The sequence below is a fragment of the Podarcis cretensis genome, assembly GCF_951804945.1.
Source record: "Podarcis cretensis genome assembly, chromosome: 17".
NCBI lineage: Eukaryota > Metazoa > Chordata > Lepidosauria > Squamata > Lacertidae > Podarcis > Podarcis cretensis.
Window position 1 is genome coordinate 10,024,640 of NC_137187.1, and position 23,928 is coordinate 10,048,567.

The 23,928-nt window shown below is 47.0% G+C and overlaps 1 protein-coding gene across 1 annotated transcript in view; it reads left to right on the top strand.

Moving 5' to 3' along the window:
* The window catches only part of EPHA1 (EPH receptor A1), an 88,791-nt gene extending 66,723 nt beyond the window's left edge, over nt 1–22,068 (top strand). The window contains exons 7-18 of the mRNA XM_079959250.1: nt 71–195; nt 1,036–1,195; nt 6,158–6,251; nt 6,367–6,422; nt 8,727–8,849; nt 8,947–9,132; nt 9,944–10,005; nt 13,082–13,291; nt 14,676–14,825; nt 16,278–16,471; nt 18,033–18,188; nt 21,131–22,068. Of these exons, the coding sequence (XP_079815376.1) occupies nt 71–195; nt 1,036–1,195; nt 6,158–6,251; nt 6,367–6,422; nt 8,727–8,849; nt 8,947–9,132; nt 9,944–10,005; nt 13,082–13,291; nt 14,676–14,825; nt 16,278–16,471; nt 18,033–18,188; nt 21,131–21,209 (1,595 nt within the window). The 3' untranslated portion in view covers nt 21,210–22,068. The remainder of the gene's footprint in view (nt 1–70; nt 196–1,035; nt 1,196–6,157; nt 6,252–6,366; nt 6,423–8,726; nt 8,850–8,946; nt 9,133–9,943; nt 10,006–13,081; nt 13,292–14,675; nt 14,826–16,277; nt 16,472–18,032; nt 18,189–21,130) is intronic.
* The last annotated feature ends 1,860 nt before the right edge of the window (nt 22,069–23,928 follow it).

Below are 23,928 nucleotides of genomic sequence, written 5' to 3' on the forward strand. Positions count from 1 at the left end.
GAATGGGGGTGTGGGATGAATTGCAAAGAGCAGGTTACACTTTGACCATCTCTCCTCTCTTTATGTGCAGTCCCTGGCAAGGTGACTGATCTCATCCTGGCAAGGCGAAATGACAGCAGCCTCTCTGTGACTTGGTCACCGACACGACATCGCAGCCGTAGCTCCGTGAACTACGAGGTTATGTACTTTGAGAAGGTGAGAGATGCTCTTCCTTTGCTCAACACCTGCAAACTTCATCAATGTTCTCCTTCCATTTCACAAGTTGTTCAAGTCCTATAGCATATGGGTTTGGAACCACTGGCCCATGGGTTCAGTTTTGCCTGCCAGGCTGTTCCCCCCAAACCACACCTGATGTCATATGTGACGTTAGGTGTGGGGCAGGTAGAGATGTGGGTGGATCGGCTGCTCACCCAACTGGTCCCTTCAGAAAGCACCATTGAACTCCCTTCCCTGCACATCAGCTGAAGCATGGGGAGTTCAGTCCTGCTTGGCTGTTACCTCTCCCCGCACTCCCATGGACCAACTTTGGCAGGTGGGTGGGATAACCTACCTGTCAGACACCTGATGCCATTATTATGAATTCAGGTGATGGACAGGTGGGTGCTAAAGATCTTGACTCCTGGGCCAGAAAGGTTCCCAACCCTTGCTATAAAGGTAAAGGGACCCCTGACCATTAGGTCCAGTCGTGGCAGACTGGGGTTGTGGCGCTCATCTTGCTTTACTGGCCAAGGGAGCCGGCGTTCAGCTTCCGGGTCATGTGGCCAGCATGACAAAGCCGCTTCTGGCGAACCAGAGCAGTGCACAGAAATGTCGTTTACCTTCCCGCTGGAGTGATACCTATTTATCTACTTGCACTTTGACGTGCTTTCGAACTGCTAGGTTGGCAGGAGCAGGGACCGAGCAACGGGAGCTCACCCCATCGCGGGGATTCAAACTGCCGACCTTCTGATCGGCAAGTCCTAGGCTCTGTGGTTTAACCCACAGCGCCACCCACGTCCCTAACCTTTGCTATAGCACAGCGTAATTGTTTTGCAGGGAGAAGAGAAGCACTACACTGTCCAGCACCTCCAGGAACCCCAAGTAACTTTGGCAAATCTGCAGCCTGACACAGCTTACCTGATGCGCGTGCGCTCCATCACAGACTCTGTAGCTGGGCCATATTCCCAGGAACAGGAATTCCGCACTCTTCCACAAGGTAGACCCCTTGATGCCCCACTTTGTTTGTAAAGGAGGGATTCTTGCTAATGGATTTGGGACTAAACTAGATGCAAGGAACAATTATTCAGTGTTGCAAGTGTAGGAAGCTAATTTTCCACCCACTCCAAGCTGTTTTTCTAAAGGAAATCACCCCATCCCTGAAGTTGCTATTTGTGACATTACCTACCATGACTCCACTGGTGTGTGTGGATTTTCATAAGGAAGATAAGGAAAATGGAACAAACTTACACATACAAACATACACACACTTGCTTGCAACTTTTCCAGGCATTATATGGTAGCATTCCTGTACAATCTTTTTTACTCAATGGGCTCTAAAACACTTGAGGTCATACTTTTTTGCTGTTAGGAAAGTGATGGGGAAATGCATTATGAAGTGTAAGATAACAGTTTATTTATAGTCTCTGCACAAACAAATCAGGATGGGTGCTCAATATATAAGTTTCTAGGAGGCAGCTTCCTTTTTAAATTGTTTTACTAATATATTGTTTGGTTTTTTGGCATGGTAATTAGAAATGCTTTTAGATCTGCATTGCAAAACTAAAACTAAATGCAAACTACTTCCCTTTGGAGACTAAGAGCTGTTTCATGCAGCAGTTGTATTTGCTGCCTGAAGCTCCCCTCTTTGTTACACCAGCTTCCTGCAAGGAATGCATAAACTGTGTGCGGCAAGTCTATGTGCCTAAACTCCTGGAAAAATGAACCTGCAAACCCTTCTTACTGTGGCTTTCTAGTGCCTCTTGTTGCTAAATTTATTACCGTATTTTTCGCCCCATAGGACACACCGGCCCATAGGACGCACCAAGTTTTTTTTGGGGGGAAATAAAGGGGAAAAAAATTATTTCCCCCCCCCCAGGCGCTTGTGGGGCCGGCAGCGGGGAGAAGCGCTCTTCTCCCCACTGCCCGCCTGCAGACCAGGTCCAGGGACAGCGGGAAAACACGCTGCGCCTCCCAGCTGTCCCCGGAGCTTGCGGGGCTGGCAGTGGGGAGAAGTGCTCTTCTCCCCGCCACCCGCCTGCAGACCAGGATCGGGGACAGCGGGAAAACGCGCTGCGCCTCCCCGCTGTCCCCGGAGCTTGCGGGGCTGGCGGCGGGGAGAAGCACGCGTCTCCCCGCCGTCAGCCTCCAAATCACAGCGAGAGACAGCGGGATGGCGGCGTTCCGCCTCCCCGCTGTCCCCCGACCTTGTGGGGCTGGCGCTGCGGCTCTCCTGAAGCCTGGAGAGCGAGAGGGGTCGGTGCGCACCGACCCCTCTCGCTCTCCAGGCTTCAGCGAAAGCCTGCACTCGCTCCATAGGACACACATTTCCCCTTCATTTTTGGAGGGGGAAAAGTGTGTCCTGTAGAGCGAAAAATACGGTACTTTCTCTTCACCCACAGGTCCCAGAGCAGGTTACAGCAACTTAAAATTCATAAGAAAAAAACCGTTAAGACAAGTCTCAAGAATAGGTTGGGTGCTGATAAGATATCAGAGGCCAGGATAAAGAGGCACATTGACAGCATCCACCCAAAGCTGTAAAGAAGCCCGACACACCTCTTGTGGGGAGAGAACTCCACAATGTAATAATAATAATAATAATAATAATAATAATAATAATAATAATTTATTATTTATTATTTATACCCCGCCCATCTGGCTGAGTTTCCCCAGCCACTCTGGGCGGCTCCCAATCAAGTGTTAAAAACAATACAGCATTAAATATTAAAAACTTCCCTGAACAGGGCTGCCTTCAGATATCTTTTAAAGATAGGATAGCTGCTTATTTCCTTCACATCTGAAGGGAGGGTGTTCCACAGGGTGGGCGTGGCGCCTGTGGAACAGGCCCTCTGTCTGGTTCCCTGTAACCTCACTTCTTGCAATGAGGGAACCACCAGAAGGCCCTCGGCGCTGGATCTCAGTGTCCGGGCTGAACGATGGGGGTGGAGACGCTCCTTCAGGTATACAGGACCAAGGCCGTTTAGGGTTTTAAAGGTCAGCACCAACACTTTGAATTGTGCTCGGAAATGTACTGGGAGCCAATGCAGATCAATCAGGACCGGTGTTATGTGGTCCCGGCGGCCACTCCCAGTCACCGGTCTTGCTGCCGCATTCTGGATTAATTGCAGTTTCCGGGACACCTTCAAACGTAGCCCCATGTGGAGCGCATTGCAGTAGTCCAAGCGGGAGATAACTAGAGCATGCACCACTCTGGCGAGACAGTCCGCGGGTCTTAGCCTGCGTACCAGGTGGAGCTGGTAGACAGCCGCCCTGGACACAGAATTAACCTGCGCCTCCATGGACAGCTGTGAGTCCAAAATGAGTCCCAGGCTGCACACCCGGTCCTTCAGGGGCACAGTTACCCCATTCAGGACCAGGGAATGTAGAGGCTGTCACAGAGAATGCTCTCTCCTGGGCCACCACACCCTCAAACTCCTGAGGGAAGTAGAACTACCAAGAGGGCCCTCTCTGCTGGTCCTAACACCTGAGAGGGTCTGTTGGCACACCTTGTGCATTTGCTGTGGCATAAACATGCCACAAAATCTGCTAAGAACAATGGCTGTATGAAACTTCTCTGAAACCCACCCTTTCCCAGTGTGGCCCTTGGATGAGATAAATAAGGTCAGCAAAGGCATTTTAGGAAACTAGAACTAAGGATAACGCCAAGCATTGTTTCCAAAAAAAGAAAGAAAGAAAGACCAAAATGCACTTAAAAAAATTATCCACACAGCACTCAGTACTGAAAGTGTAATTGGGATCTGCGCCAAGCCACTCACTTACTAGTGGTTCCATACCCAACGTAAATACTGAAGAAAGCATTTGGGATAAATTTGGCATTGACATCATGAGCATACACTTCATAACAGTTCAGCTCCTCAAGTCCTTCCAATGACCTCTCAGATCAGGTATTTATAGATAAAGAGTTTTGATAAATAGGGCAGCAAGAGAACACCCAGGGTGCTCACTGTTTGCGTTGGGGTTTAATACTCGTTCACTTTCTGTGTATATTAAAGCACAAAAAGTGTCAGGATTGTGTTTGCCTGGGGCTGACGTGCCTGCCTGGGGAATGGAGTTGTTGTTGTTGTTGTTGTTTAGTCATTTAGTCGTGTCCGACTCTTTGTGACCCCATGGACCAGAGCACGCCAGGCACTCCTGTCTTCCACTGCCTCCCACAGTTTGGTCAAACTCATGCTGGTAGCTTCGAGAACACTGTCCAACCATCTCGTCCTCTGTCATCCCCTTCTCCTTGTGCCCTCCATCTTTCCCAACATCAGGGTCTTTTCCAGGGAGTCTTCTCTTCTCATGAGGTGGACAAAGTATTGGAGCCTCAGCTTCACGATCTGTCCTTCCAGTGAGCGCTCAGGGCTGATTTCCTTCAGAATGGATAGGTTTGATCTTCTTGCAGTCCATGGGACTCTCAAGAGTCTCCTCCACCACCATAATTCAAAAGCATCAATTCTTCGGCGATCAGCCTTCTTTATAGTCCAGCTTTCACCTCCATACATCACTACTGGGGCTTTCACTTCCATACATCACTACTGGGGGTAATGGGGTTATCTCACTTACCGTATTTTTCGCACCATTGGACGCACTTTTTTACTCTTAAAATGTAAGGGGAAATGTCTGTGTGTCCTATAGAGCGAATGTGTGGTCCCTGGAGCCAAATTGCCGGAGTGCGGCACACTCTTGGACTGGTCTTTGGTAGTGGTGGTGGAGCCGCGCTCCCCTGCTGGCAGCCTCGGCTTCTCTCTGCAGCCCCGGGAAGCTTTGGAGGAACGGGAGGGCTGTGCGCCCATGCCCCACGCTCCAGGGCTGCTGAATGGGGGTGGGGGGTGCTGCTCTGCCAGCAGCCTGCCATTCCCCTCAAGGTTTGGAGCAGCGGGCAGGCTGTTCACTGAGAGAGGGGAGGAAGAGGACGGAGAGGAGGGGGACCAAGAAGCTGGGTGAAGGGAGATGAGGTACCATAGGTTTCCGTGAGTGGAGAGTCATGGTAGAGGGCAAAGGAGAGGGAGCAGTGAAGGGGAGAAATTGTAGAAGTCACCTGAGGAGTTTGGGTGAAAGGGATGGAGAGGAGGAGGCTGGAAAAGGGGACTGTTCTGCTTGGGGGGGGGGAGAAAAAAGTGGGGAAAAGGAAAGCCCCCCAAGCCTGCCGCTGAGAAGCTCTGCTTGGCTGTTTCTTGACTGTAATTCAAGTAAAGGGAATGTTTGCGAGCAGCTGGCAGGCTGTTCGCTGAGAGAGGGGAGGAAGAGTATTGAGAGGAAAAAAATGTGGCATTAGCAATGCTTTGGATGGATACGAAGATGGTATTTTACATGAAGATAGCGAAGAAAGTGATGCCAGTGACTGTGAGCAACTGAGCTTCATAAATTCTGACTTTAGCAGTGATGAGTTCTTAGGGTTCACAGAAGACTAGAAGAGTACTCAAACCTTAAAGTCTCTCTTCATTTGTTAATGACAGTGATGATGGTTCTTAATGCCATTGTTGACTGCTGTTCACTTTACATGGCTGTAATGTGATTCTGATATACCGGTTGTTTATTAAATACAGTAGTTTATACAACATTTGATTCAGAATATTTTTTCCTTGTTTTCCTCCTCTAAAAACTAGATGCGCCCTATGGTCGGGTGCGTCCAATGGAGCGAAAAATACGGTATATACATTGTAGGAAACATGTAGGTAGCATTTATATGCACAAAATAGACCAAATAATTTGTAGTCTAACTCTGCAAAATCGGAGGCAAAGGTGGTGCATTATTAGACATTGAGCTCTAAGCGTAAATGCCACTTCTTCGTTACTTTTCCTTACATCTGGTTGAAACAAATCCCGTGCTTTCACATACCTATGCATACAGTTACTCTGAATCTCTATGGAAATCCATATATATTTCAGGAGTGGTGAGCTCTGGCTAGGGCGGCCTGGTGCTGGAACGGTGTCTATAACCTGCATTTTGTTCTTGCAGACACTGGGATGCCCTCTGGAGGAGTGATTGTCAGCATAATCTTTGGAGTTCTGCTGTTTATCGGTCTGGTTGTCGGTCTCCTTGTTTGCCGAAGGTAGAGATGGTGGTTCGCGAGGGTGGAGGAAATCCTGGGCATTGTTATGTGGTTTGTTCTGTGCTCTGGATGGTTATACCGTCTCTGTTCTGATGTTTATCCTTATCTATTTTAGGCACTCTTACCGACGCGGAGCCCGGCGATGCCACAAGCAATCCGGCTACGACCGAGGTGAGCACCTGGAGTCGGGGAAGGCAGAGGAGGTGAAAGGCTTAGGAGTTGAGAGCCCCAAACTACATGTAACATGCAGACCAGCCAGACGAGCATTTGAGAATATCAAAAGCCACTTTGATGGGGATGGGCAGTAGTGCAGGGTGTTTTAGGGGGCATGTGTGTGCAGGGAGAGTGATGATTAACTTTTCCTCAGCAGGTGTACTTCTGCTCCAAATTCCTCCCCTCCTCCATCCTATGTCCCTCAGTCTGAAGTCCAGATACATATTGCCAAGCACAAGCTCACACTCAGGCCCACCAACTCTAAGGGGCCACCTTGTCTTCAGCCTCTTCAATATTTGTTGGAAAGCTCAGTGGACAGCTCAGTGTTGAGGGGGCCTGGCATGCGCCATCGCACACATTGCATGTTGCAGCTTCAGCAGCTGGCTCCTTCAGAGTGCTCGGTCTCCTCCAGGCAGCATGACATCACACTGTGACATCACACGCGTGTGATATGCGACGGGCCCTCTCTTTTTTTGAAATGATTTTTACTGGTTTTGCAAAATAAATCTCACAGTTAACACAATTAAATTTTAGAATCAAACAAGCTTCTTCCGAATCTTAGGACTTACCTCCTCCCCTCTGTAGGTCCTTTATATATCTTAATCAACTGCATATTATAGTTCATCCGAATTTTAATCCTCCAATACAGTCATACCTCGGGTTACAGCTGCTTCAGGTTGGGTTTTTTTGGGTTGCAGACCGCCGAAACCCAGAAGTACCAGAACGGGTTAGTTCCAGGTTTCAGCGGTCGTGCATGTGCAGAAGCACTAAATCGCGCTTTGCGCATGCACAGAAGCGCCGAATTGCAACCTGCACGTGTGTAGGCGCAGGTTGCAAACGCTGCGGGTTGCGAATGTGCATTCCGCATGGTTCACGTTCGCAACCGAACATCAACTATATAACCAAAGTCTTTGTAACATTGCAAGAGTTATTGAAAGCCTTCCAAAGAGCTCAAGTGATTACAGTGTTCTTTTAAATACAGTCTGTATTTGTCCCATTCTCTATTGAAGTTTTGGTCTTCCTGATTTCTGAGGCCAAAATTTGGCCCAAACCTGCCAACTCTTGCGTTGCTTTTCCAAAGCCTAGTAAGCAAGATCCCAGGCTTTGGAAAGGAGGTGGCAGGACATGGGCAGGATCTTAGAGCCCTCCCACCTCCTTCCGAAAGTTGAGAAAGGAGGTGGGAGGACTCCAGGATCCTGCCAAAGCCCTCACACCTCCTACCCAAGCCCAGCCACAGACTGGGGATGCGTCAAATGTTGCTGAGGACCGCACTCTAAGACCTCGCTTGTTGGACTACCCTGATCTAAAATCTTTAAAATAAAATAAAAGCTGAATATCCAGGCAAGAAGCCTGGGATATTATTTCTCATTCACCACCACCACCAGCAGCACAGCCCACTTCTCCCTGTATTTATAACCTTGAATGAATTTCCTTACTTTTTATCCATGGCTCTGTTTCCCCCACATTCATCCATCTATATTCTATTCTATATTTTTCCTAGCACGGTCATAGGGAAACCACAGCACTCAGGCCTAGTTAGGGCCTCGGATCTTAGGAGATTGGGCGATCCATGCTGATCCCTCCAGCACCTGATGTCGCATGGGAGAGTTCAAGGTTCAGGTGCTTCAAAGGAAGAATTAGGAGCACACTCCCAAGTGTGCTTTTGTTTCTTCCTTTGCAGGCAAAATTCAGTGCTTTTAAAACTTGGCAACTTTTCCTGTTCTCCTTCAGCTTCAGTACGTTTGCTCTAGTAGCTTTAGGCTGTAACCTTAAAAGGTAAAGGTAAAGGGACCCCTGACCATTAGGTCCAGTTGTGGCCGACTCTGGGGTTGCAGCGCTCATCTCGCTTTATTGGCCGAGGGAGCCAGTGTCCAGCTTCCGGGTCATGTGGCCAGCATGACTAAGCCGCTTCTAGCGAACCAGAGCAGCGCACGGAAGCACCGTTTACCTTCCCACCGGAGTGGTACCTATTTATCTACTTGCACTTTGACGTGCTTCCGAACTGCTAGGTTGGCAGGAGCAGGGACCGAGCAACAGGAGCTCACCCCGTCGCGGGGATTCGAACCGCCGACCTTCTGATCAGCAAGTCCTAGGCTCTGTGGTTTAACCCACAGCGCAACCTTACACAGCGAGATTTACTTTCCCAAGCCAATACGTTCAGGACTGTGATGTGGGCCGGGGGAGTTCTTGCGTCTTACTGTACCGAAAGAGCCTCAAAACCTTTGTGCAGAAATCATTTACAGCGATGGCTCTTTATTACAGATGAGATTTGGTTGAAGCCATACGTAGACCTCCAGCCCTATGACGATCCCAGCAGGGGAGTCCTAGAATTCACAAAAGAACTAGACCCATCCGTTGTCACCATGGAAACTGTTATTGGCGAAGGTGCGTATCATGAGGTTCCTGTTCTCTCTGTGGTCAGGAGATCCCCTTTTTCTATATCCCCAATACCCGCTTTTTCTTTCCTCTGAATGCTCCACAGGCGAGTTTGGGGAGGTCTACTGTGGGAACCTGCGTTTCCCAGGGAAAGAACGTGTCGTCGTGGCCATCAAGACCTTGAAGTCAACTTACTCAGACTCAACATGGTGGAACTTCTTGCGCGAGGCGACGATCATGGGCCAGTTCAATCACCCCAACATTGTCCGCTTGGAAGGAGTCGTTACAAAACGTAAGGGCTCAGCCATGACGGAGCAGTAGTGCCTGGTGGTGGAATGGGACGGTTTTCACTACGTGGAATCACCAGTGAGTGTGAGGCTTCTGTGGAAGGTGCTGGAGCAGCATGTGGGAGCTACCAGATTCAGTCCTTGGCACCTCTAATGAGAATAATAATAATATGTATTTTTTGTACCCTGCCCATCTGACTGGGTTGCCCCAGCCACTCTGAGTGGCTTCCAACATGCATAAAAACATAATAAAACATCAAACATTAAAAAGCTTTCCTACGCAGGGCTGCCTTCAGATGTCTTCTAAAGGTTATATACTTAAAGGTAAAGGTAAAGGTAAAGGGACTCCTAACCATTAGGTCCAGTCGTGGCTGACTCTGGGGTTGCGGCGCTCATCTCGCTTTATTGGCCTAGGGAGCCGGCATACAGCTTCCGGGTCATGTGGCCAGCATGACTAAGCCGCTTCTGGTGAACCAGAGCAGCGCACGGAAACGCCGTTTACCTTCCCGCCGGAGTGGTACCTATTTATCTACTTGCACTTTGATGTGCTTCTGAACTCCCGCATCAATAATAATAATAATAATAATAATAATAATAATAATAATAATATAAATCATCCCTGCCCTGTGAGCTTGGAGGGCTGCATAGCAGACAATAACTGGGCAAGAGGGACCAGAAGCTTCATGTGTTCAAAAGGTTAAAATGACTTTTCCTTTTGGTTTTGGGGGGGGAGGCCCAGAGAGCCACTGCCAGCCGATGGGAAGGAAGGTGAGAGCAGCACTAGTAATTTTCTTTTCTTTTCTTTTTTCTTCCCAGGACACCCAATGATGATTATCACGGAGTACATGGAAAATGGGGCTCTGGACACCTTCTTACGGGTGAGTCCTTTTTCGTCAGCCACTTAGGCATCGCCACTTGGTAAAGCTGTATCAGAGCTGTATTAATTCAGATTGAAGGTGGAGACTCCATGCAAAAGGAAATTCAGCCTAAGAAAATGAGCACGTTGGAGAAAGAAGGCTCAGCTAGAACCCATCCCCCTGCCAAATCATTTTCTATATGCGCACTTTTTTATTTTTGCATGGAGGAGTATTTAGCCATGTCATTCCCCAATGCCACTACGAAGTGATGGAGCCTGACCAGAGCTTTACCACCTGAATGATAACTAGGCCTAGAAGAGGAAATAATAATAATAATAATAATAATAATAATAATAATAATAATAATTTATTTATTTATTTATATCCCGCCCTCCCCAGCCGAAGCCAGGCTCAGAGCAGCTAACAACAGTAAAATGATAAAAGATTCTAAAATCATTTCATTATAAAATTAATTCAAAACAGATTAATGGCAACCATTGGGCTCTGTGAGGATTGCCAAAGCAGGGGGTCAGGTTGTGCCCTGGCCAAAGGCCTGGTGGAACAGCTCTGTCTTGCAGGCCCTGCGGAAAGATGTCACGTCCCGCAGGGCCCTAGTCTCTTGTGACAGAACGTTCCACCAGATCGGAGCCACAGCTGAAAAAGCCCTGGCTCTGGTTGAGGCCAGCCTAACCTCTCCGTGGCCTGGGACCTCCAAGATGTTTTTGTTTGAAGACCGTAAGTTCCTCTGTGGGGCATACCAGGAAAGGAAACTTGTCTCTTTTGTCTGACAGTGCTCATGGTTTCTGGCATTGATCTAGGGACCTCTTTAAAGCCTGGGACCAGGATATCTGAAGGGCTGCTTTATTCCATGTGAAACTATGTGGTCTTCTTCAGAGGCCTCTTCTCTGGGTGCCCTTGCCTTCTGAAGTTAGGCATCTAGGACTTTTTCTATAGTGGGACCCTGGTTGCGATGCACCCTATGTAAGAACGTAAGAGGAGCCTTGCTGGATCAGACTAAGGGTTCATCTGTGGCTCAGCATCCTGTTCTCACAGTGGCCAATTAGATGCCGGTGAGAAGCCCTCAAGCAGGGAATGAGCACAGTCTCCCCAGAGGTACACCACTGGTGCTCACTTGGTTACGTTTCAGGCCTCAGACAAAAATAATCCTATTCTCCCAACCTTTTAATACGGCTTTCATTTCTATCTGTGTTTATATTCTCTATACAGATAGGTAGCCGTGTTGGTCTGCCATAGTCAAAACAAAAAAAAAAAAATTCCTTCCAGTAGCACCTTAAAGACCAACTAAGTCAGTTCTTGGTATGAGCTTTCGTGTGCATGCACACTTCTTCAGATACACTGAAACAGAAGTTTCCAGACCCTTCTATATAGTGAGAAGGTGGGGAGGGGTATTACTCAGAAGGGTGGTGGGAATGGGTGATTGGCAGATAGCTGTGATGAGCCTGTTGACGACTCTTAACGACTGCAATAGGTCTTACAGGAAAAAGCAAGGGGTGAGAAGGTGAAAAATGGCTTTGTCATGTATAATGAGATAAGAATCCAAGGTCTTTGTTCAGACCAGGACTCTCCATGGTTTTAAGTTTGGTGATAAGTTGCAACTGAATTGCAACTTATTGCTGAATTGCAACTGAATTGCTGAATTGCAACTGAATTGCTGAATTGCAACTTATCACCAAACTTAAAACCATGGATTAAAACTTAAAACCATGATTATATTCTCTATATTCTTCTTGCTACTTTTTATTTTCTTTTTTTAAATATATTTTTATTAAATAATTTTAACAGAACAAATAATCAATATATCCAATTACACACACCTTTTTATTTCCCCCCATCCCTCCCTCTCCCACCCACTAAGGACTTCCTTCAGCTCCCCTCTCTGATTTACCGTATTTTTTGCTCTATAAGACTCACTTTTTCCCTCCTAAAAAGTAAGGGGAAATGTGTGTGCGTCTTATGGAGCGAATGCAGGCTGCACAGCTATCCCAGAAGCCAGAACAGCAAGAGGGATTGCTGCTTTCGCTGCGCAGCGATCCCTCTTGCTGTTCTGGCTTCTGAGAGTCAGAATTTTTTTGTTTTGTTTGTTTTCCTCCTCCAAAAACTAGGTGCGTCTTGTGGTCTGGTGCGTCTTATAGAGCGAAAAATACGGTATTTGCACATATTATACTCTTCATGTTGTAAAATTGTACATATTGTTGCCTTATCTATCTTATATTCTACTAATAAATTTGTGGATGTTTATTCAAAACCTGCCAAGGAGTCCAAATCATTTTGTTGACTTTTTAGATAATTTGTAAAAAGTTCCCATTCTTCCTTGAAGTCCACGGTTGTCCTTCTCATGTAGTTTGTCTGTCAACTTTGCCAACTCTGTGTAGCTCATCAGTTTTTCTTGCCATTGCTCTTTTCTGCAGTTTTCTTTTAGCATTATTGGGGTTTGTTTGTTGTTGTTTTAGATTAATTTGATAAGATTTAATTTATATTAGCCACCTTGGAATCTCTTACCTCAAACAGCTGGATATTCTTGGGAACTGAGCCTGGATAAGTTGTGACCGACTGGGCTGAATGTAGACCCATCAGCCATATCCACCAGCCCATCAGGAACTCCAGCCCCCTCCCCCCAAGATTTTGTGGTCTGTCTGGGACTAAAAGCAAAGGGCTGGCAAGCCACAGTCGATGACTGTTGCGCATTGTACAGTGGTACCTCTGGATATGAACGGGATCCATTCTGGAGCCCCGTTCACATCTAGAGGTAAACGTAACTAGCGACTGCACGTCTGCGCATGCGCGTGTCGTTTTTGACCGCTTCTGCGCATGCGCGTGACGTCATTTTGAGCGTCTGCGCATGCGCAAGTGGCGAAACCCGGAGGTAACACGCTCCGTTACTTCCAGGTAGCCACGGAGCGCAACTCGAACTTGCTCAACTCGAAGTGTATTTAACTGTATTTGTTTTTTGGTGGGACACAAGCTGTGGCTATAACATTTCACTGCCACGACGATTCCGAAACTGCATTCTTCACTGTGAAACAAGCGGCTAAGCACAGTGAGAAGACTTTTCTATGTGCCTGTGTTTGTGTTTCAGGAGAACATGGACAAGTTCAGTTCGGTGCAGCTTGTGACGATGCTGCAGGGCATTGCCTCGGGAATGACCTACCTGTCAGACCGCAACTATGTGCACCGGGACCTGGCGGCCCGCAACATTCTGGTGTCCCATAACCTTCAGTGCAAGGTTTCAGATTTTGGTCTTTCTCGGATATTAGAAAACGATGTGGAGGGAACTTACGAAACGAAGGTAAAATTATGAAAACAAGATTAATAAAGTAGGGGGTAGGGCTGGGCGATGTATCAATATATTATCCAAAACTGGTTTGAAGTCCATATCGTGATATTGGTTTCATAGTTTTTGACCTGGCAATATATTGATGTGTGTGTGTGTGTGTGTGCGCTACGCAAAAATCACAATATGGGGAAAACTGTGAAGCCAGCCAATGCCTCTCCTCATAACTCCATCCTTATTTCAGACATTGTGATATATCAGTATTTGTGATGTTTAGCTGGTGATATATTAAGACGCACAAATAACTGGGACATTTAGGTCAGTTGTTGTATTAAGGCAACTTCCCCCCGCCCCCCCGCCCCCGTGTGACCTTGGCTCTGTGCCAGCAGAAGACAGGCTGCTGTTTGTCTCGTAGTGCTGGGTCAAAACTAGCACACTTACTCAAAACTCCAAAGAGCCAAATGACAGGTAACTTTCTGATTGTTTAGACTGGGTATAGTGAAATGCCTGAATAAAGTACTTAAGGGAGTAACACAGACCAAGTCAGAGCATTCTCAGAAATAAAGTTTTATTTTTAAAAAGTACCAAAAAAAAATGGTAATTGAACAGTGGAAAACTTTCTAGGAACTGAGAGGGAAAGAGGAAGAAGGGGCTGTACAACATGACTTTGGCTTCAGAAGAGGCAGAAGGAAGAAGACGATTGAAGTCAGAAATGTAGTCAGAGAGGAGAACTTCACCAATCCTTTTCAGTTTTGTCAGAGAATGGGCACCAGGGTCCAAGGGTATGAAGATGAGCATCCAACAGGACCCTGGCTGGGATGTCTGCCAGAAATCTAACATACTTTAAAGAACTGGGACGTGGAGACTCAAATAGGGCCAGGACCATTATAGACTTGAGAAGGGAGGGGCTTGATGGGTATGAAAGGATGATGTTGGAAGAGTGATTTCCAGGTTTGAGCTAAAAGAGGTTTAATGCTTTCCAGTACTACTAATATCCTACTCTCTAATTAAGTAGGCAATTGATAATATTGGACCTCAAGGAAGCTTGGGCATTTGCCTTCTCAGGAGGTCTAAGTCTAGCTGGGTTGGGGGCTACTCTCTTCTCTATGTCATTAGAGAATTTTGTCAAGAAACCTGGATTTTGCCCTCTGCATCTTGATAAATTACTTCCTGCTACATTCAAACAAAATGGAAACTTTATGATCCAAGGTTCCAAGGAACACCAGCTTGAGCTCCTGGCAACAACGCCGCATTTTGCTTGCTTACTTACGTGTGTGTGTTTCACATCTTTTTTCTACCCCGGGGAAGGAGGAAGGGAGTGGCTTTGTGGGCTCCTAGATTGCAGTTGAATAGCCAAACCGTAGTTTCCATTTCACAGTTGCAACCTCTTTTTCAACAGGGTGGCAAGATCCCTATCCGATGGACAGCGCCTGAAGCTATTGCCCATCGAATCTTCACCTCAGCCAGTGATATCTGGAGTTTTGGCATTGTCATGTGGGAGGTGCTGTCCTATGGCGACAAGCCATATGGGGATATGACCAATCAGGAGGTAAGAGGGTCAAGGGAAACGCTTATTGAGCAAAGAAACCACCTCCTGGATTAGCAGAGCTGGAGCTGAACTAGAATAGATTGTAATAAAGAACACGTTTCCAGATTTCCCCATGGCCCAAAATTCCGTTTCCTACTTTCCTGAAGGGAGAAGCCATAGTTGGGCACCCCAACTGAGATCCATTTGTGATGAGTTTCAGTACATTAACCAATTTGATTAAATCTGCATAGGAGAAAAAACAATGGGTTGCATCCAGTGCTCTGCCAGCATAAATCTGTGGGTGCAGTAGGGCTTCCATTTCCTCTTCTCCACACACTCCCAAATCCACTTTGGAGGATCTCCCAACCCCCTGAAGCTGATTTTGGGGGCATGCAGGGGCTGGAGGGGGCGTGGGTGGCGCTGTGGGTTAAACCACAGAGCCTAGGACTTGCTGATCAGAAGGTTGGCAGTTCGAATCCCCGCGACGGGGCGAGCTCCCGTTGCTCGGTCCCTCCTCTTGCCAACCTAGCAGTTCGAAAGCACGTCAAAGTGCAGGTAGATAAATAGGTACCGCTCCGGCGGGAAGGTAAATGGCGTTTCTGTGCACTGCTCTGGTTCGCCAGAAGCGGCTTAGTCATGCTGGCCACGTGACCCAGAAGCTGTACGCCGGCTCCCTCGGCCAATAAAGCGAGATGAGCACCACAACCCCAGAGTCGGCCACGACTGGACCTAGTGGTCAGGGGTCCCTTTACCTTTACTAGGGGCTGGAGAGGACAGGGGGCTTATCTACTTTCTCTCTGCTCTTTCCAGGCACAGGTCCGTGCTTAAAAGCTCAGTGTCTGAGTGTGGTTTTGTTTTGCCCCAAGCTTTCCCCTCAAAAACCTGCTCTTTAGGGCTCAGTTGGAGCAAACGTCAATTCGGGCTTTCTGTGGATTGCTGCTTGCTCTGACTGAGCTTTAAAGAGCTCCAGAGGAAAATTGCGTACTCAGACATAGTCCCTAGAAAGAGCAGATGAAAAGTTAAGTGTGAAGCCCTGGGAGGGAGAGGAAACTCTTGTTACCAGCAAAGCTCAAGTTTTGGATATGGCCCAGCAGTTTAGAAGGGAACCTCACACACTGTTTTCAAATGACGTGCATCTAATACAGTAGCAGCATCCCTCCTTTAGCAAGTATTTTTCCTTCTCAAACATGCAGAAAGGGATGCATTTTCTAAGATGCCACTCATTCATAACTTTTGCTGTTCAACTTGTATCGGAATTACTTTTAACAGAAGAATGTGGTGACCTCCTTAGCTTATACGTTTTTAACGAATTAATCAAATGGATTAAATGTGGCAGTTCCAATTCCAAAGGATTTCCCAATATTTAGACATTACGCTTCTGAGAAAGTGGCCCTCAACTCCAGCTTCTTTGGTAGCTGTGTTCTAAGGAATGTTTGCCCTGTTCACAGTGATCTTGTGTTTTACCTGGAACAGGTGATGAAGAGCATAGAGGATGGGTATCGTCTCCCCCCACCTGTGGACTGCCCATCCGTCCTTTATGAGATCATGAAGGTGTGTTGGTCATATGACCGGACCCGGAGGCCCCGCTTCCGGGAGATCTTCGCTCAGCTAGAGCACTTCATCTCCAGTCCACATTTGCTTCGAACTGTAGCCGACTTTGACCCCAGGTAAGTGATATGCAGGGCAATACTTAAGGGGCAGAGCTGTGTAAATTTGTGTGCATGCACACGGGCACACACACACACACACACACACACAAAGGGGAAGAATAAAAAAAAAAGCTAAATTCTACATGCGGTCTTACAGTGTTCTTGAAAGGCTTAGTTGTCGAACAAATCAGTTCCCGAACACTGCAAACCCGGAAGTAAGAGTTCCGGTTTGCAAACGTTTTTCGGAAGCCGAACGTCTGATGCGGCTTCCTTCCGCTTGAGTGCAGCCAATCGGAAGCCGCGCCTTGGTTTTTGAACAGTTTTGGGAGTGGAATGGACTCCTGGAACAGATTAAGTTCGAGAACCAAGGTACCACTGTATTTATATATATTATTTGTTAGTCACTTTTCTTACCAAGTTAATTCAAAGTGGCTTTCATTAAAAACCAACATTAAAAACCTAAAAACACAAAGAGAGGACCAGAGGTCCCACCCCACTAGAAGAGGCAATGCCACCCTTCAAATTAAGGGGCCAAAGCTCAGGAGGAAAGGATTTGCCTGGCACCTAAAACTGGATAAAGATGTTGCCAGGTCCAATTATGCATAGCTGGATAATCTCTTTTGTTTTGGGCTTATTCCCTGCATGCTGAATTCTGTACACACCCTCGCATTCTGTGCTTTTGGAGCACTTCTGCAGAATTGTACCCTGCCCTTCAATGTGTGCGTGGCATCAGTGCCAGCCTGGGTTGCATCAAGTGCCACAGCGGCTTCCCCATGCCAGTCTATGGGATGCCATAAACGCGCCCTGGGTAGAATCATAGAATCATAGAGTTGGAAGAGACCAGAAGGGCCATTGAGTCCAACCCCCTGCCAAGCAGGAAACACCATCAAAGCACTCCTGATATATGGTTGTCAAGCCTCTGCTTAAAGACCTCCAAAGAAGGAGACTCCACCACACTCCTTGGCAGCAAATTCCACTGTCGAACAGCTCTTACTGTCAGGAAGTTCTTCCTAATGTTTAGGTGGAATCTTCTTTCTTGTAGTTTGGATCCATTGCTCCGTGTCCGCTTCTCTGGAGCAGCAGAAAACAACCTTTCTCCCTCCTCTATGTGACATCCTTTTATATATTTGAACATGGCTATCATATCACCCCTTAACCTCCTCTTCTCCAGGCTAAACATGCCCAGCTCCCTTAGCCGTTCCTCATAAGGCATCGTTTCCAGGCCTTTGACCATTTTGGTTGCCCTCCTCTGGACACGTTCCAGTTTGTCAGTGTCCTTCTTGAACTGTGGTGCCCAAAACTGGACACAGTACTCCAGGTGAGGTCTGACCAGAGCAGAATACAGTGGCACTATTACTTCCTGTGATCTAGATGCAATACTCCTATTGATGCAGCCCAGAATTGCATTGGCTTTTTTGGCTGCCGCGTCACACTGTTGGCTCATGTCAAGTTTGCAGTCAACCAAGACTCCTAGGGTAAAGGGTAGACATTTCTCTCCAGCTCCATCAGAAGTGGGGGGGGGGCACTGGTCTTCATTTTAAGTGTTCCATCAGGTCTGAAAATGCCTATCAATCCCCAGGGTGACGCTCCGCCTCCCCAGCTGCAGTGGCTCCGATGGGATTCCTTATCGGTCTATCCCAGAGTGGTTGGAATCCATACGCATGAAGCGCTACATCATCAACTTCCGCACTGCCGGCCTGAACACCATGGAATCCGTCCTGGAGCTTTCTGCCGAGTAAGCATTGGGCACCCTGAATTTGGGATTCTGCTCTTCCAGGGCAGAAGAGAGGAGAGGGAAGGGAGGACATGCAGCTAGGTGCCACTGTGTCTATTGCACCTCCCTACAGCATACAAAGACATTCAGGGACGTGGGTGGTGCTGTGGTCTAAACCACTGAGCCTTTTTGGGCTTCCTTATCAGAAGGTCAGTGGTTTGAATCCCCGCAATGAGGCGAGCTCCCGTTGCTCCATCCCAGCTCCTGCCAACCTAGCAGTTTGTAAGCACACCAGTGCAAGTAGATAAATAGGTACTGCTGTGGCGGGAAAGTAAATGGCGTTTCTGTGCTTTCTGGCTTCTGTCACGGTGTTCCGTTGCGCCAGAAGCGGTTTAGTCGTGCTGGCCACATGATCCAGAAAGCTGTCTGTGGACAAACGCCGGCTCCCTTGGCCTGAAAGTGAGATGAGCACAACCCCATAGTTGCCTTTGACTGGACTTAAGCATCCACGAGTCCTTTTACCTTTACAAAGAAATTCATATGCACAGGATCAGCAAAAGAATCTCTCTATCTCTCTGCCTGTCCGCTGATTCCTTAACTACCAAGCTTGTACCCCTCTACAAGCACTTCTCATTATAGCTGTTCTTAGGGTTGCCAGCTTCTTTTCTCACCCTGCTCTCTTGTAGCTGGGTTCCGTGCAGACATCGAGCAGATACCGCAGCCTTTCATGGTGCAGAGGCCGAGTGACCAGGAAAAGGTTTCATGTGCTCACTTCCTCTGTGTTAAGCTATAATTCAAGGACGAGAGGAGGGCCAATAAAAGGCCAAAATCCTGGCCAGAAGATGGAGAGAGAGAGATTCTCCTGCTGCTTGTAAAGACAAGAGTGAGATAGATCCTTCGATCTAGCTCATGATTGCCCAACGGAGTCTGTTGCTGTGGTTGAAAAGCAGGCAGAGAACCAACAGCTTAAGTCAGAGCATAATCAGAAAGAGTCACAGTAATGCTTTGTTGGAGAGCAGAGAATATGTGAGTTAAGAGGCCTGGTTAACCTTTGGCCTTCCAGATGTTGTCAGACTCCCAGCTGCTGTCAGGCCCAGATAGCATCAACAAGGGTGATGGGAGTTGAGAGTCTAACAACATGGGGATGGGGGCCAAAGGTTCCCCAGCCCTGAGCTAGAGCCGTCTCCATCACAATCTCATTTTGTATGTGGGCTGGTAGTGAGGCTGAAAACAAGCAGGGTGGTTCTCCCGCCCCCCCCCCCCGCCCCCCGCCTTCAGAAATGAAGGTGGTTTGAATAGGGCAATTTACCTATTCATTTACTCCCTCCTGCCTCACAATTGACTCTGGTGAAACAGGTTTTACAGTGGTACCTCAGGTTAAGAACTTCATTCGTTCTGGAGGTCCGTTCTTAACCTGAAACTGTGCTTAACCTGAATCACTACTTTAGCTAATGGGGCCTCCTGCTGCCTCTGCACCGCCGCTGCACAATTTCTGTTCTCATCCTGAAGCAAAGTTCTTAACCCGTGGCACTATTTTTGGGTCAGCGGAGTCTGTAACCTGAAGCGTCTGTAACCCGAGGTACCACTGTATAGGTTTCTGTAAGGCTTCAAAAATCTGCAAAAGCTGGCCAGAGAAGTCAGCAAGATAAAAAAGATCCTAGCAAAGGTTTACTCAATAACTGATTTCAATGGTACCTCCTCCCTAGTGAGCAGGCATAGGATTCATTGGCAAGCTGGATATGTAAGAAATATTTGCAGAAGTAATAAGCATGGCCTTCTATTAAGAGCATAAGATAAAATCACTAACGCATACCAAAATACTGGACACATATGAAAATAATCATATGGAACCAAGGAATTAGCATCAGCATACCAAAATTCACATGAGACAGTTAAGATAACTGCTGGCATCCATCACACTGCTAAGGAATTGCTGCATTGTGTAAGATTGTATTTGTGCATCTTAGTAGATTTAGTTTTACGGAGGGTATACTATGTTTTAGCAGAGTGACACTTTTGCAGGTTCTGCCCATAGTTTTGCGTTGTGCTTGCCGTCCTACAAATTCAGCTTCCTGAAGCTCTTTTATCACCTTCCCAGTGAATTAACATGTCTTTTTTGGGATCTGTCATAACACCTCCAAGCGCTCTAAAATATGTTGTCTGACTCCCAACTTGCAGTTTTGCCAGATCCACCTTGTGAGACAGCAACTGGAAATGGTGATATTTCTGAGCTGGGTCTGTGCCTTCAGCTCAGCTGAATTTCTAGGAATGGACTTTGGTAGGACACATAACAGGTGGTGGGGAAAGACCATGTTTGTTTTTCTTTTTATTGTAAGATATGGATTTGTGTTTTTTTTTGTATGTTGGTCTTTGTGTTTTGTGTATTGTTATTTTTCGATATTTTTCATGTTGTTGTGTGGAAAATACTAATAAAATTTATTAATAAAAAAACCAACAAGTCGTGGGGAAAGGGGACAGAGGTTTCTTAGGGTGCTACAGCTTTATGAAACCCTCTGCTTGTCTAGCAGTCTCAATCTCTCTTCACCTGCTAAGGTAAAAGTAAAGGGTAAAGGGACCCCTGACCATTAGGTCCAGTCGTGGCCGACTCTGGGGTTGCGGCGCTCATCTCGCTTTACTGACTGAGGGAGCCAGCGTACAGCTTCCGCGTCATGTGGCCAGCATGACTAAGCCGCTTCTGGCAAACCAGAGCAGCGCACGGAAACGCCGTTTACCTTCCCACCAGAGTGGTACCTATTTATCTACTTGCACTTGACATGCTTTTGAACTGCTAGGTTGGCAGGAGCAGGGACCGAGCAACGGGAGCTCACCCCGTCGCAGGGATTCAAACCGCTGACCTTCTGATCGGCAAGTCCTAGGCTCTGTGGTTTAACCCACAGTGCCACCCACGTCCCTCACCTGCTAAACAAGGCAGCTAATCTTTCTCCCCTCCTGTTTTTTCCAAGGGACTTGAAGCAAATGGGTGTGACTCTTCCTGGCCACCAGAAGCGTATTCTGTGCAGCATCCAAGGCTTCAAAGAGTGATGGGGGTCTCGCATCACCAAGCTGTCACTGAACCCAACGCCACAGAGCCCAGCAGAACAAGGAGAAGAGAAGGGGAACAGACTGAGGCGATCTTGCAGTGGCGCAGCAAGCATAGGCCTGGGGCTCTGAGAGTTGATGGCAGAGTCTGCAGCATGTGCACCACCAACATTCCTTGTGCCCCATAGCGCACAGGTTGGGACTTGAGCTTCCCAATGCAGAAAGCAACACTCCACGAGGCTCCCTGCAGATACTAACGCCAGAGAAGTGGCCAACGCTTAAAATGCAAACTCCTTGCTTCTCTCTCATTTTCTGTCTCGCCACCTCTTGTTTCGTTCTTGTGTTTCTACTCCCGCAGCAGCCACTCTGCCCGTCGCATTTCATAGTGACTAAGGAAGCAAGGTGTACTTAAAATTATAAGCAGAGCTGAAACCATTCTGCCGGTAAAGCCATTATCTAGCAATAAGGGGTCCCTTCAAATGCAAAAGTTGTGCTTGAAGACTCAGGGATTGGGGAGGGGACTGGACTTGCCATTGTTTACACAGTTCCTGGGGCCAAGACTGCCTACCTTGTACCTTAGCTCAGTGGCCTGGACTTGCCTTTATCACACAGCATTAGATCAAATTTATACTGCTCCCCTTGTTGCTTATGTGTCTTATTTTCTCTCCTGGAGCCCAGTCCTAAGAGCAAAAATGGCTTGTTTACAGTTAGGCACCACATGCTCCAGAGAGCTTTGCTTCCTCAAGTTGAGGATGTTGCCTATATATATTTAAAATAGCAGGATGGGGAGGTGAGAAAGAAAACCCGGACCTGGGGTTGTGTGTTGTATATATGGTTTTGTAAATAAAAGTATCCAATCTGTGCCATGACTTTTATTATACACGGATCAGCCCCTTATTAAGTCAGCTGTCTACTGGGTTCCACAGAACTTACAAGCAGGACTTGCGGCCTTCTCAAAAGGAGGGAGAACTACCTCTAACATAAAGTTACCCTTATAGGATTACAGCTTTTTAAAAACAAAACAAAATGATAGCTACCTTTGCTCCTTTTCAAAGAAATATTCAAGGTTAAGGAAAAGCATCTGATAATCAGATGAAAAAGAGTGCAGGGATCCTTTACCTTTTAGTGGTTGTGTTGAAGAGAAAAAGTTAACAGCATTGTTTGTCATGCAAATCAAAGTGCAGAGCCCTGTACCTTTTCCCCCATCCAGCCAAGACATAACACAACAGCCCCCAGGCAAGGAAGAATTGGTAAAAAGGAGTCAAAATATATTTAAAATAAAGGCACTGTTACCATTTATATGCAAAGCACCAGTTATGTGCAGGGTGTGAGAGAGATGTTAAGAGCATAAAGAACCTGACATAGACACCTACTCTGTACTTACTCAGAAGTAAGTCACACAGTGTCCTGAAGGTTGAAGCCCTAAATTAGTGAGGACAGTATTTAATGTAGTTCAGAAGCCAATGACCAGCTCCAGCTGCAAAGAAGAAATTTAAAGCACAGTCGAAGCAGTAGCAGTAGCCTTGTAGGGTACGTAAGATAAGAAGGGAATTTAACAAAGCAGTAACCAGACTGTGTAACTGCCATACCTATAGGATCAAACTCTATAAAGCCATATTAGGATAGCTATTCTCTATGCATCCAAGGAAAAACAAGAGAAAGGGGTAGAGGAGGGGTAATACTATCTACTAGCGAATGATTTCCAGTTGAATGTAGATAATCGTTTACCAAACAGGAACTTACTGAACTTAACATATACCACATTTTTCACTCTATAAGACGCACCAGGCCACAAGACGCACCTAGTCTTTGGAGGAGAAAAACAAGAAAAAAAATATATTCTGAATCTCAGAAGCCAGAACAGCAAGAGGGATCACTGCGCAGTGAAAGCAGCAATCCCTCTCACTGTTCTGGCTTCTGGGACAGCTGCGCAGCCTGCATTCGCTCCATAAGACACACACACACATTTCCCCTTACTTTTTAGGAGGGGAAAAGTGAGTCTTATAGAGCAAAAAATACGGTAACCTGCAGCATCTTCCTACAATGTGGCTGAAGACTGAGTCACATTCCTCCTCTCCCAGCCTTCTGATCAGGTCCAAAATGACACGTTCCTCAGAATTGCATGCCCACTGAATTAGTTTTAACAAGGGTAGTACATAAAGGACTATAGTTCTATCACTTTAGAAATGCAAGCCATCCCAGTATGGTACTGCGGCTTTCCAGTAGGCACTCTTACGGACTGGGCACTGATCTGGCAAGGAGTGACAATGCCCATGCCCCATGGGCACTCCAATGTCCATTGCTTGAATCCTGAAATGCATTCACTGCTTTTAAGATGTGGTACTAATCAAGCTGCAAGACTTAAGCAGCAGCCTAAGGGTACCATTTTGTACCATAGAACTGGTTTCTCATCACCTTGTCCATAAACATTATGCCCTACATTGTTGGACCTATAGAAAAATGAGTTTTCCACCTACTGAACTCCTTCACAAGTCTGTGAACTTTGAACACTAGGCCGGACAAGTTTGGGACATTTTTTATATACTGATGTCAATTAAGAAAGATTGCAGAAACCAGAACTGCCCAATTTAACATACCCAGTGCAGTTGAACTAGAAAGGTCTTATTGAAACAGTGCGTCTACCCACCACCACTTACAGCTTAGGGACTCATCAAAAGCTTCTGCTGGACTAACGGGGTCAGCTTGAAACAAGTACTATCCA